Here is a 14,453-nt window from a genome sequence, read left to right as displayed (position 1 = left end):
TCCTTCTTTCAGGGGTCTTCTCAAATGTCACTTTACCAGAGGTGGCTTCCCAGACCACTCGATGTAAATAGCATACCCCTCACCTCCTACGTCTCTCTCCCTTTACCTGTTTTTTTCTTTTTCCTAACACTTTTAACCACCTGACATTATATATTCGTTCATTGATTGTCTTTCTCCCACTAGAATGTAAGCTCAACAAAAACATCCTTGATGGATCCCCAGTACCTGGTACATGGCAAGCCCTCGATATTTTTGTAGAATAAATGATTACCATGTGCCAGGTACTATTCTAAGGGAGGTAAAGGACCCAGTTTACTTAATCCTCCCAGTAACCCGAGACAGTTATTTTCATCATCATTGCTGTCATCATTATCATCATCTCTGGTTTACAGGTGGAGAAACTGAGGTACAGAGAAGTTTAGTAATTTGGCCAAGATCACCCAGCTAGTCAGTGGTAAAGCAAGGATTTGACCCAGACATCTAGCTCCAGAGCAAACAAACAAACAAACAAAAACCCTCCGCTGTCAAGTTGATTTCGACTCATAGTGACCGTATAGGACAGAGCAGAACTGCCCCATAGGGTTTCCAAGGTTGTAATCTTTAAGGAAGGAGCCCTAGTGGCACAGTGGTTAAAGCAATCAACTGCTAACGGAAAGGTCAGCGGTTCGAAACCACCAGTGGCTCCTCAGGACAAAGATGTGGCAGTGTGCTTCCATAGAGATTTACAGCCTTGGAAACCCTATGGGGTTGCTATGAGTTGGAATCAACTCGATGGCAGTGGCTAATCTTTAAGGAAGCAGCCTGCCACATCTTTCTCCCACAGAGCAGCTTGTGGATTTGAATCACCAACTTTTCAGTTAGTAGCCAAGCACTTTAACCACTGTGCCACTAGGGCTCCAGCTCCAGAGCACAAGCTCTTTAACCCATGATGTATTATGCACTCTTAGTTAAAGACCAAAACTACTTCAGTGCTGTTTGTTTACAATTTCTCAGTCTTAATTTATAATTCTGCAAAGGTGATAGATATAAACCACATATACAAAAGCTCTTTAGGGGTCCTCAATAATTTTTCACTTTTTATTGTTGCAAATATATATATAGAGATATATATATATATAACAAAACATTTGCCATTTCAACAATCTTTGCAGGTACACTTCAGTGACATTGATTACGTTGTTCAACCATCACCCGTATCCGTTCCCTAATTTTTCTATCACCCTTAACAGAAGCTCAGTGTCTCCTAAGCACTGAGTTTTTCTTCTCTCCTCCCTCCTGCCCGCCTGCCCCTGGTAACCACTAACAAACTTTGGTCTCTATGCACTTGCCTATTCTAGATATTCCATATAAGTGAGATCATACAACATTCGTCCTTTCACGACTGACTTATTTCACTCAGCACAATGCTTTCAAGATTCATCCATGTTGTAGCATGTTATCAGGACTTCATTTCTCTTTGTGGCTGAGAAATATTCCCTTGTATGAAGATATCACATGTTGTCTGTCTGTTCAGCTGTTGACAGACATTTAGGCTGTTTCCACATTTTGGCTATTGTGAATAGTGCTGCAGTGAACACTGGTGTACAAATACCTGTTTACATTCCTGCTTTTAACTCTACTGGGTATATAGCTAGAAATGCTTTTCCCCTATATCAGACTCAGAAACTGAGATATACTGAAGTGTGCCTTCAAAATTCTAAGTTTCCTATAACTGCCTAACATTTTAAAAGAATCACTAAGGTGTGGTTCTGGTAAACTGGAGCCACAACTGTGCTGCACGTCAATCTCCAATTCAGGGAACGACCTCGACAAAGGATATGACTGGGGCTTACAGGCGTGTGCAGGTAATTCTCCCCACACGACTAAGATTACCATGATTAGCTCCGGTCCATAAAGGGAAAACTAAGACACAAAAGCCACAGTGATGTTTCAGGCCACACAGCCAGTAGCAGCGCCTGGAAGGGAGCCTCTGAGGGCCTCTTGGGATTACAGTAGGTCACACAGGCTCCCTGCTTATTAGCGTAGAACACCCTGGTGATTCACCCAATGGAATGTTGAAGCCAAGGATGTCACCTAATGGAGGGTATGGTAATATGGCTTTATCTGAGACGATACTTAATCATCCTAGTGTGGAAATGCCATAAAGGAATTTGTGTTTTGGAATAAAAGAGGGGCGTACCCCTTGGGAATTATTCCAGAAAGGAAATCGGGAGTGTTTCAGTGAGAAATTTACTACCCTACCTTGGGCAGGTGACTTGTAAAAAAAAGAGGCTGAGGACAGTCACTGTGTCCAGTTTAATTTGCGACGACTTAGCTAGACCCCTGCCCAAGAGAGTCTTCAGGGACCCTGAGATCTACCCATCCTTCTAGAAGGAAAAGAGGCCTGTTCTGTATCTAGCCTCCTGGGACAGATTCCCACCCTGAGTCCTCTCTGCCTCTTTCTTTGAATCAAACGTTTATTTCTGGATGCCCTGAGACCTTTCATTGTCTTTCAGTCCTGGAGAGCCCAATAAGTCTTTCCTCTCACTTTGCAGGAATTCTCTGAAAGAAATCAGACCGGGTCTCACGCTTCACAAACCAACTCCCTCCCTCCCCCCACTCCCACAATCTTCCCTCGACTTCGGCCTCCCACCGTCCCACCTGCCCCCAGGACTTGGCTAGGGAAAGAAGGAGGTTAATAGGAGGCTGGGGGTGGGGGCGGGGGTGCTGTCACAGGCACCTGTCACCTGGTCGGTCTGGCTCTCACTTCCCCAGCCCCCAGCCCCACCCACCGCACCGCCCGCAAGCGCCGACTGGGCCCCGCCCTCCCGCACCCCCGACCCGAACAGGCCAGTCCCTCCGCCCCGGCCTCCAGCCACCGTCCAATGGCCAAGGGGCAGGGCAAGCTGAGCAAGCCGCAGCAGCCCCGCCGGGTCCCCGCCCTGTTCCCGGTTCCCCAGCCGGTCTCCGGCGGCCTTTAAATGCCGCCTAGGGCCAGCGCGGCACGGCCCTCGCCACCTTTCTTCCTCCTGCAGCAGCCGCAGCAGCAGCGCCAGCCCGCCTCGGTAGCTGCGGTCCCAGCGGCAGCGGCCACCTTCGACCTCGGGCCCGCGCCGCCTCCCCCGCCCCTCCCCCTCCTCCCCGGCCCAGCCTGCCGGGTCGACGCCGGCCTCCGGGAGTGCGCGCGCGCGTGCCCGCGTGTGCGCGCGCTCCAGACAGCCTCGGACCCGCGCCCCCGCCCCGCGTAGGACCGCCCGGGATTCCCGCCCGCGCGCTGCGTCCCGCGTCCCCTGCCGCCGGGCCGCCCGCCGAGCAGCCCGCCGCGTTCTGCAAGAACATGGCGGGATCGGTGACCGACAGTGATGCAGTAGTGGTGAGTGTGGCGGGGCACACGCGAGGCGCCCCCTCCCCGCGGTCCCGCGTGCCGCCGCCTGCTGCCGCCAGGTTGGGGTGGAAAGGAGGCTGCAGGCCGGGCCCGGCGCCCCCCGCGTGGGAAGGCGTCCCCGGTACCTGTTAGCGCAGCTGCTGTGCGCAGCGGGTGTGGGGGCGGGAGGGGGTCCCAGTGCCCAGAGGGCTGCTGGGGCTGGGGTGTTTGGGGGCCGACGGCGGAGATGCGGGTGACCGACAGCCCCTCCGTGCCCTGCAGCCGCCGGCGAGGTGTGTGCGCGCTGCACGTGTGAGTGTGCGCCTGTGTGAGTGTCCGGGGCGCGCGCCCCGCGTCCGCCCCCGACGTCCCAGGGATTCCCCCTTGGAAATGGGTCTGCGCCGGACGCTCCCGAGAGAAGTTGAGCGCGACACCTCCACTCCAGCCACGTCCCAGAGAACAGGCCCGGGCGACAGCGGTTCCAGTAGCGTTTGTGCTTGGAGAGGGGCCTGCCCTCCTCCGGCGCGGGACTGTGGCTCCCAGCTGGGCCTGGACCTTGATTTTTGTCTGCATCTGGAGAGTCTGGGGACCTTCAGAGACTTAGAGACCGGGGAAAGAACAGCTTTTGTTCTAGGGGGGAGGTTCTGCGGTTATTTAATTGACTGTGAGGAGGCGGCATCACCAAGGTAGGCTGTGTGCCTGTGGAGGGCTGCTGGATTCCTCCAGATTTGTTGTGTAGGTTCTTCCCCACCCCCTGAAAAAGAGCCTATGAAAGCGAATCCGTGTGCTTCTATTTTTAGAAACTAGACGATGGGCATTTAAACAACTCCTTGGGCTCTCCGGTTCAAGCGGACGTGTACTTCCCACGACTGGTAAATGGTTTTGTTCTGTGCTGTCTGTCTATACCCTCTTCCTTTCTTTTCTTTGTATTTTCTGATACGTGAGGCCTTCAGGCTCTGAGGGCTTGGCTCTTCCTTAGCCGGCTGTTAAACTTCCTGTCTCTCCTCTCATCCTTTGCAGATAGTTCCATTTTGTGGGCACATTAAAGGTGGCATGAGACCAGGCAAGAAGGTGTTAGTGATGGGCATCGTAGACCTCAACCCAGAGAGGTAAGGCAGATCCTTGTCAGGGCAGAACTATCAGGTAGTTGCCAGCCCTGCCCACTCCGGGTTGTGGCCTTGTGCGCCTCCTCTTCCTCTCCTTGTGGACACCGTTGCTGGTTGGAAGTGCCAAGAAAGTACCATGTTCCCATGAAAAGAATGCGTATGAGTCCCAGCCATCGTTTCTCCAGACAACTATTTATATCCGAGATTATAAATATAGGCCAGCATTTTCTCTTTGACCCTTAGGGAGGCCAAAGGATTTTTTTTTTTAATGGTTTTTTTAAACATGATGCTTGAAGCTAAAACTACCAATATAATTAACATATTTACCTGTTCAGAACCATACTTTACAAGATATTATTCCCCGGGTTAATATCTGGGGCTGATTTTGAAAATTCGGAAATGGACTAAGACCCAGATACGCGGGTGGTTTAGGGTATTTGAAATCCATAAATTTAGTCATTTTCAACTCCACCAAAGTTTTTACCGGAACCTTCTTTAGGTAACAATAAACTGATGTGAGTGTAATCTTACTTCTCCTTAGCCTAACCTCCAGTAAAGGGAGTAGCAGCCTGTTAAAAGCAGCAAGACCCAGAGAAGAAGATAGGAGAAACTGAGTCATTTAAAATGTTATATCTAACCCTGAGTAAACGAGGTTATTTTCTTTTCAGTTTTGCAATCAGCTTGACCTGTGGTGACTCTGAAGATCCTCCTGCCGATGTGGCAATTGAACTAAAGGCTGTGTTTACAGACCGGCAGCTACTCAGAAATTCTTGTATATCTGGGGAAAGGGGGGAAGAACAGTCAGCAATCCCTTACTTTCCATTCATCCCAGACCAGCCATTCAGGGTGAGTACCTCAAGTGCTCCAGCCCCAAACGCTGGCAGGGTGATGATGTTCTACTTACTTAACGTGTGCCAAGAATGCTTTAAGCAGCCAGAATTTCTGCATGTCCTGGAAATTTGTCACACAGTGGTGAAAGAAGGAAAAAAAAAAGATTATAAGAGCTCTGTTTGCTGATATAAACGAATACCATAGTAGCTCTTGGCTCTGTTTATCCAACACATTTAGTAAATGGACCCCTATTTACATGTCCAGATTGTTAAGAATAAACACTTTTCTATGTAGTACCCAACACAGTACTAGGCATATAGTAGATATAACTAGAAAACCAAACCCGTTGCCATCAAGTAGATTCTGAGTCATGGTGACCCCACGTGTTAAAAGAGTAAAGCTGCTCCATCGGGTTTTCTTGGCTATAACCTTTATGGAAGCAGATTGCCAGGCCTTTCTTCCACAGCGCTGCTAGGTGGATTGCAGACTGTTTGCGCCACCCAGGAGCCTATATAGTAGATACCTGGCCCCAAATGTCTGATTGGTTAGTAAATATTAATCGTTATCCAGAATTTTCTTTATTTTTTCTCAGCCTTTAAGTAGCATTGAACTTTATTAGTTATGACTTTTAAAGACACAGTGGTCAAGAACTATGGCTGCTAATCAAAAGGTCAGCAGTTCAAGTCCACCAGCCACTCCTTGGAAACCCTATGGGGCAGTTCTACTCTGTCCTGTAAGGTCAGTATGAGTCGGAATTGACTCGACAGCAACAGGTTTGTTTTTTTAAAGAATATAGTGATTCTCATTTCATTTTCTTTATTCCCTTTGCTAATGAGGCTGTGGCCATATGGTTGTTTTCCCCTCTGGGTTAACTGGCCTGAAGTCCATTTCATGGTCACAGGCTGTACAGCTGACAACTTCCTTCCCTTGGGCCTGGGTGAGTTTAGATTTGTTCCTCACTATCTAGTGGGGCAGGAAGCACAATTTAAACTTCCCATCCAACCCGGCATATTAACAGAATCTTCCTCTATGAGGGACAATGCCAAGAAAGAGATGCCAGTTAGTAATGTGTTTGGAAAGGGTTTACTGGATGCAGGAGCTGATGAAGTTGTCTTCGTTACATCTTTTAACATACATCCCAGTAATGACAGCTCAACTCAGTTAAGAGTTCTGTGCCATATATAAGCCTCATAAAGTAGAATTACACTTAACCTGTTGCTCTTCATCTAAAAATTTACAAGGGCTTTATGAAGGAATAATTATTTCTCTTCCCATCATACAATCTAGGGGGTGGGGAAGAATCCATGAGTGGCCCAGGATTACATAATCACATCAGTGACAGAGTTGGGATTTTTGCCCTTCTAATCATAGGTGGCTGACTTAGTGGTTAAGAGTTCAGCTGCTAACCAAAAGGTCAGCAGTTGGAATCCACCAGCCACTCCTTGGAAACCCTGTGGGCAGTTCTGCTCTGTCCTATAGGGTTGCTATGAGTTGGAATCGACTCAACGGCAACCTGTTTGGTTATCTGTTTTCAGTAATAGTCTGGAGAAGATACCTCAGACCCATCAGCCCCCCTTCTTTGGAATGGTAATGTCCCCTCAGATTCCTCTTGGCTGTGACAGTTTCTTAATGGTGAAGTTTAATGCGTAGTTCGTGAGTGTGAGTAACCAGTGCTTCTGACTGCTGAGATGAACGGAAATGCTGTCCAACAACAAAGTGGACTAGGCCCTTCTTGGTGATATGATTTTAGTAATAATATGAATTAAAAGTGACTGATGTCACATGTGTAGCTTCTTCTTACGTGGTAGATGTCAATGCTTTTAATACATACATACCGCAAAACTAATCATTAAGCTCTATGGCCAGTTACGTAAGGAAGAGGTCTTTACCATATGAAATCAGTATTTCTGTTTGGCTTAACAAAGCCTTGTTAATGACGCATCTTTGGTCCCATAGCGATTACCGTGCGACCCCTCTGTGTCCGTGTTCACCACACTTGAGTGCCTAGACTATTATTACATACCGCAGACGGCTGCCAGTTTGGCTTCATGAGGTGCTTCTCGGAAAGTGGGATGGAAGTGTTCAGGGGATGTTAAGTGCCATGTGAGTAAATCTAGGCTACTTTGCATCACTTTCTGGAGAGTGTCAAGAAGGGAGAGGTGGTTAAAGCATAAACTGTTTTAAGTCTTTAAAGGATAGAGAATAATGTAGACTAGTAGTTCTCAAAGTCTGTTCCCACCCTAACAGCAGGATCAGCATTACCTTGGAACGTGGTGGCAGTGCACCTTCTTAGACCACACCTTCCGTTGCCATGGAGTCAAGTCTGACTCATAGTGACCCTATAGGACAGAGTAGAACTGTACCATAGGGTTTCCAAGGCGGTGATCTTCACAGAAGCAGACTGCCACATCCTTCTCCCGTGGAGCAGCTGGTGGGTTTGAACCATCAACCTTCCAAACCACTGAGCACTTAACCACGGTGCCACCAGGGCTCCCTAGACTACACCCTAGACCTCCTGAATTGGAAGTTTTAGTGGTGAGGCCCAGGAGGCTGTTTGAACAAGCCTCCATGTAATTCTCTTGCACCCTAATGTTTGGGAACCACTGGTGAAGATGCTGCCTTTCTCCCTCTAAAATGAATTGTGTTTTATTTTTTTAAGCACAGTGCATTAAAATTGTGAACTGAGATTTTTATTTTGTTTCTGACAGGTGGAAATTCTTTGTGAGCACCCACGGTTCAGAGTATTTGTGGATGGACACCAACTTTTTGATTTTTACCACCGCATTCAAACATTATCTGCCATCGACACCATAAAGATAAACGGGGACCTCCAGATCACTAAGCTTGGCTGATGTTGTTTCAACCACCTCTGTTTCAAATAGGATCAGGTGCCACAACTATCTGACTGTCGCTCTGGGAGAACTGTCCTACAAGAGCTGGAGACTTAAAAAGACAACGAAAAACAAAAGACAAGCTTCATGGTCTCTTCTTTCTGTGTAGTTTAAACCCAAAATGACAACGTCTACCGTGGTCTGCCCTTAGGAAGACAGCTTGTGGGACAAAGACACCGAGCCATTATTCCCAGAACAAAACAAAACAACACACACACATTTATGCTGGATTTTATTCAGACTAAGCTAAAATGGATTTATGATGATTCGTGATTTGGTAGCAATGTATTCATCTTTTCAAAGCAAGATGATACTTAGAAACAAAAGTGCTAAAGACTTAAAAACAAAAGCGGTACACCGAAATCAACTATCGTGTCTGCACTGAAATGGAATCACGTAGCACAACCAACATTTTAGTCAGGGTATTTACATAGAATGTAGGTTGTTGGTGTTATTTTTTTTTTTTTTTGGCACAGCATAATGTTAATTCAGATTTTTAAAGCTTCCTTGTAGTTATTTATTTATACTCAGTGTATGTAGTAGAGAATGAGCAATGTCTGAACATTAAGAGCAGCAAGTTACAAACTTTTGAATGTACAAATATCTTAGGTCTGTGGGGAAAAATTATATATTACAATCATGAAACAGGTGAATGTCTACCTTAAAAAATTGAATCATATCCTCTGTGCCCCTAAACTTAGGATTTCTTGATATAAATTGCTATGAGTGCTTTTGGGGAAACCTTGCAACGTGTAGATAAAACTGCTTTTCAAGCTATTGAATATTATGTAAACTTCTCTTTACATTGCTTTTTCTCCTTACTGTGAATTAGCACAGTATTGGCTTTCTTAAGGTTAATTAACTACTTTCCCCTAGATTTACATAATAGCTCATTAAGTTGTTACTAAATTAATTGAAAACACGTAAGGGGATTGCATAGACAATTTTTTAAATGGCTAGTGTGTAAACTTTCAAAGTATATGAAAATCGTTCTGGAATGCAGTGTAAAGCAGAAGCAAATGGCCCAGATAACTTACTTAGAAATAATTTATTATCAACTTAAGCTGTCAGCTCATTGTATAACTTTTCTTACGTGACCCTCACCAGTATTCCTAAGCAATGCCTTTGGAGCTTCAGAGTAGAGGACGCTTCCTGCTGTGTTGACTCTGCTGAAATATTAGGATAAGACAAGATCCAGATTAGGGAACGATCCACTTAGTTTATCTGAAAGGTTAATGCCTAGGACTCCAGGTCTTTGAGTGCAGCCAGAAGTGTGGATGCTTCAAATCACACTGTAGGAGTTTCCCGACTTGTGGAACTGGTCAAACAGTAGAGCGTCCATCTCCAGTGCGAGCCTGCAGAACTGTAAGTATCACTGCAAGGCAAGGGACGCTGGGAGTCCTGGGTGCTGGACTTCACCAACTGCATTTGCCCTGAAAAGAAGGACCCTCGGCATTGCTTTGGTCAGGTCGTGGGGGAAGCAAGGGGTGCTGGGGTGGGGGTGTATTTATATATAATTTAGGCTTTGTTTGTGCAGCATTCTGCGTCTTGTTCTTGTCCTGCTTTGCTTTTGAGTTTTTTACACGACATGCAGAGGCACCGAAGTGGCCACGTCATTTTCTTGTGTCAAGAATGTAGACAGTGTTTCATTACCAAAGTCTAAGAAAAACAAAGCGAACTTAAAATTTAAATTTTTTATAGGTGATAATGTTGGGATTCTTCTCAGCTTTGCAACTGTTTAGCACACAGTTCCATTGCATTATATAAGCTACTTGATCCAACCAGACCTCCTGTGCGTTGAAAAGCTTTATGTACCAGCTGACTTAATCAGCCATATTCAGCCAAGAAGGCTGCTCTGTGGCTCCAGGTATTTTCAAGCGTGTGATTAACGTCTCCTGGGCTTGAAAAGGCGCTAAAATTTTAAGAGTGTTTGTCGAGCGACGTAGAGGGCACCCTGAGAATATATTGGTAGGGGTTTGGATTCTACTTACGGTGGAAGGACCCCCATCCGAGGTCTCCTTTGAATGGCCAACCATTCCCACCCACTGCATAATTCAGCGGAAACTGGAGGAGCCGGGGAGTCTGATCAGAACTGACACTCTGTTCTTTCTACCTATCAGCTAACTCATTAGCAGGCAAGCCCTTAGGCAGCTTAGCTTGAAGATACAGTGTTAACCCCTTCATTTCTTTGAGGTCACTGGGGACCTCTTGGATGAGCCAGTTGGGATGAATCTAAATGATGTGATGGTTTGATTCCGAGATAGCTAAATTAGTGGAGGGCTTACCCAGCTGCACTAATTGTTAGCTGTAAACTGGAAGCAGTTTTCACATCTTCAACAGCATGTGAGGTCGAAGGTGGGAATTTCAGAATGGAAAGTGCAATTTAAGGCTTCACAGGAAAGCATTTGGGTACATAAAGAGTTATTTCTGACCAGAGCCCTAGTTTTGCAATAGGACCAAAACCGTATAAATAACAATCAGGCTCTGGGGGGGAAACAGGCCGGCTTTAGACAATCTGTCCATTTCTGCAGTAAAATTGGAGTGAATGTGTATATCTGTTTTCAAGTTAATATAAGTGACTTCTGCTTTCTGGGCTATCCCAGAATTGTCTTAAAATTATTCTTTTTTAAATTTTGAAACCCTATTTCAAATCTTGCCAACCTCGGTTCAAACCCCCTTAAGAGATCACTCTTAGAATTGACAACGATTTGTTAAAATGACAAATCCTTTTCATTTTTATTTTTTAAAGATATATCCAAAAAGAGGGAGGGAGACCTGTTGCCTTGAGAGAAACAGCCTTGACGTTTTTCAGCATTAACGTAAAAATAACGTTCCTATGACATATTTTCAGAGAAACACTTTCTTCTTTACTGCGTGGTGTAAAATGTTGCTAAACGTGTTCTTACATTATTATGTCACTGCTCAAAGTTATTTGCACTATAATAAAGGAATTTTCTACAAAATCGTTTGCCGTTTTCTAACATGCTAAATTTAGCACCAGATATAATGTACTTGGAGTCCCTGGGTAGTGCAAAGGTTTAACAGGCTCAGCTGTTACAAACTGCTAAAGCAGAAAGGTTGGAGGTTCACGCCCACCCAGAGGCACCTCAGAAGAAAAGCCTGGCAATCTACCTCCGAAAAATCAGCCTTTGAGAACCCTGTAGAGCACAGTTCTACTCTGACACACATGGGTCTGCAGGAGTCAGAACTGAAGGCAACGGCGTTTTTATAGGAGCCCTGGTGGCACGGTGGTTAAGAGCTTGGCTGCTACCCAAAAGGTCGGCAGTTCAAATCCACCAGCTGCTCCTTGGAAATCCTACTGGGCAGTTCTACTCTGTCCTATAGGCTCACTATGAGTGGGAATCAACTCGAGAACAACAGGTCTGGTGTTTTTTTTTTCTTTTTTGGTTTGGGTTTTTATAAAGTACTTACCGTAGACCATATGGTATAGCAGTGTTCCCTCACTTTCCTACTCATACTCCACAACCACTTATTTGTGTGTTTCCTTCCCACAATGATAAACTGATAAAGGGAAAGAAGGTATCCCAAGGACCCGAAGAGCTTCTGCTGTGTATGCAGTAAGTTCTTTTTGAATATAATTTATAGAGTAAAATTCACTTGTTTTGGTGTACAGTTTTAACACATAACAGATTCGTGTAACCTGCTCCGGTCAGGATACAGAATCTTTCCGCTACCCAAAAAAAACTCCCTTGTGCTGCCCTTTGTAGTTAAGCCCGCTGTCCACCACTGACCCCTGGCAACCACTGACTTGTTTTTCCTCCCTGTAGTTTAGGCTTTCCCTGAATGTCATATAAATAGAATCATATAGCGTGTAATCTTTTGAGGTTGGCTTCTTTCAATTAGCATAGTGCATTTGAGATTCATTTATGCTGTGGCATGTATCCACGGTTTATTCTTTTTTATCGCTGAGTAGAAAGGTCAACAGTTTGAACCCACCAGTGGTTCCATGGGAGAAAAACCGGGTGATCTGCTCCTGTAAAGATTTACATCCTAGGAAACCTTTAGGTGCCTCGGAAGAAAGGCCTGGCAATCTACCTCCAAAAAACCAGCCATTAAAAACCCTATAGAGCACAGTTCTACTCTGACACACATGGGCTCCCCAAGAGTCAGAACTGAGGGCAACTGATTTTTTATAACAAGTATACCACTGTATGGAGGTGCCACAGTTTCTTCAACCATTCACTTGTTGAAGGTTGCAGTGGGTTCTTTTTTCTTTTTCTCCACATTTCTTTTTATTTGACTTATACAGGGGAAGAATCTTACTGAAAAAAAAAGCCCTGAACTCGTCAGTCTGAATATATTTTAATTTTCAAGAAGAAGGAAATACTTACTGTATGTATCTAATGCGATTGTAGAAAAGCACTTAGCCTGAAAAGAATCAAAGACTCGGAGATGATTTTTTAAAAAGTCATGAACATTTTATTTACCTTCTGCGGCAATCCCGGGCCAAGGCTGTATGTGTTATTTATTGAATTCTTCGAGTATATAGTCGTCTTCCTGTGTTTGGTCAGGTTCTGGTCATGCTGGGGGATGGAGACAAGAAGTGAGAGAGAGGCCTGCAGTGAAGACACTGTGGGGCCTGTCCTCACTTTTTTCCTGGCCTGGACAGAGGCAGGGGCTTCATTACTCTTGGGTTTGATGACGGACCACAGCCTTGCCAAAGTTGAGGTCAACAAGAGAGGCAATGTCTTTTTTCACAGGTTCCTAAATTGGTTCACACACCTCTTATCACTCATGACAATCAAGCTGTTCTTGCTTCCAGTATGAACACCAGTAAAAAAACAACTGTGTAGTCAAGTTGACTCCGACTCCTGTGTGTCAGAGTAGAACTGTGCTCCATAAGGTTTTCAGTGGCTGATTTTTCAGAGGTAGATTACCAGGCCTTTCTTCCGAATGCAGTGGGTTCTTAATAAATCATTAAATATCATCTTGGTATGTTGTAGTTGTATGCCAGCAAGTCGATTCCAACTCATGGTGACCCTATAGGACAGAGTAGAACTGCCGCATAGGGTTTCCTAGGCTGTGATGTTTATGGGAGCAGATCACTGGTCTTTTCTCCCTCGGAACTACTGGGTGGGTTCCAACCGCTGACCTTTCAGTTAGCAGCCAAATGCTTAACCACTGCACCACCAGGTCTCCGTAGTCTTAGCATAGTGTATATGCAAAAGCAAGATTGTATTTCTCTTGCGGGGAGCCTGGGTGCTGCAAGCAGTTTGTGAATGACTGCTCACCTAACGGTTGATGATTTGAACCCGCCCAGTGGCTCATGGATGACAGGCCTGGCAAAATGCTTCCGTAAAGATTACAGCTGAGAAAACCCTATGGAGCGGTTCCACTCTGTAGCACATGGAGTCGCTATGAGTGGGCATCGACTCAACGGCCATGGGTATTTTTCTTGCCTTTTCTTTCTTCCCTGGGATTTGAATTTTTTGGAAGAAAACGTGATCCTTTGGCTATTTGGCCTACAAGTAAAACTGTATGCTGGTTGGTGAGGATGTGGAGCAACAGGAACTCTCATTTATTGCTGCTGAGCATGCAAAATGGTACAGCCACTTTGGAAGACGGTCTGGCAGATTGTTACAAAGCTAAATGTAGGCTTACCATACGATCCAGGAAGCACGCTCCTAGCTGTTTACCCAAATGTGATGAAAACATCATGTCCACAAAAAACCCTGCTCACAAACGTTTATAGCAGCGTTATCCCTAATTGCCCAAAAGTAGAAGCAACCAAGATGTCCTTCAATAAGTGAATTGATGAACCAACTGGTACATCCATACAATGGAGCATTATTCAGTGATTGAAAGAAATAAGCTATCAAGCTATAGAAAGACATGGAGGACTCTTACATGCATGTTGCTAAGGGAAAGGAGTCAGTCTGAAAAAGCTACACACTGTATGATTCCAACCGTGTGACATTCTGGAAAAGGCAAAACAATGGAGACAATGAAAAGATCAGTGGTTGCCAGGGGCTCGGGGTGGGGAGTGGGATAAATAGGAGGAACACAGGACATTTTTAGGGCAGTGAAACTATTCTATATGATACTGTAATGGAGAACATGTGACATTATGCATTTGTCAAAACCTATAGGTCTGTACAACACAAAGAGTGAAGCCTACTGTAAACCATGAACTTCAGTTAATAATAATGTGTCACCCTGTCTGGAGCAAGGGAGAATGAAGAAAACCAAAGACACAAGGGAAAGATTAGTCCAAAGGACTAATGGACCACAACTACCACAGCCTCCACCAGACTGAGTCCA

General features: G+C 45.3%; 1 protein-coding gene across 1 annotated transcript; it reads left to right on the top strand.

Moving 5' to 3' along the window:
• Positions 1–3,316: 3,316 nt before the first annotated feature.
• Positions 3,317–8,313, top strand: LGALSL (galectin like). Its single transcript, XM_004369272.2, has 5 exons — positions 3,317–3,352; positions 4,144–4,215; positions 4,364–4,452; positions 5,118–5,295; positions 7,989–8,313. The coding sequence occupies exons 1-5, from the start codon at positions 3,317–3,319 to the stop codon at positions 8,130–8,132; spliced, it is 519 nt and encodes a 172-aa protein (XP_004369329.1). The 3' UTR covers positions 8,133–8,313.
• The last annotated feature ends 6,140 nt before the right edge of the window (positions 8,314–14,453 follow it).

This window comes from Trichechus manatus, unplaced genomic scaffold (assembly GCF_000243295.1).
Source record: "Trichechus manatus latirostris isolate Lorelei unplaced genomic scaffold, TriManLat1.0 scaffold00004, whole genome shotgun sequence".
Classification (NCBI taxonomy): Eukaryota; Metazoa; Chordata; class Mammalia; order Sirenia; family Trichechidae; genus Trichechus; species Trichechus manatus.
Note: the sequence above shows the minus strand (reverse complement) of the source record. Positions and strands in the feature narration are given on the sequence as shown.

Coding starts and splice junctions, on each gene's coding strand:
- LGALSL (XM_004369272.2), top strand. CDS start 3,317: ATGGCGGGATCGGTGACCGACAGTGATGCAGTAGTG. Junction 4,216..4,363: donor ACGTGTACTTCCCACGACTG/GTAAATGGTTTT, acceptor CATCCTTTGCAG/ATAGTTCCATTTTGTGGGCA. Junction 4,453..5,117: donor GTAGACCTCAACCCAGAGAG/GTAAGGCAGATC, acceptor TTTTCTTTTCAG/TTTTGCAATCAGCTTGACCT.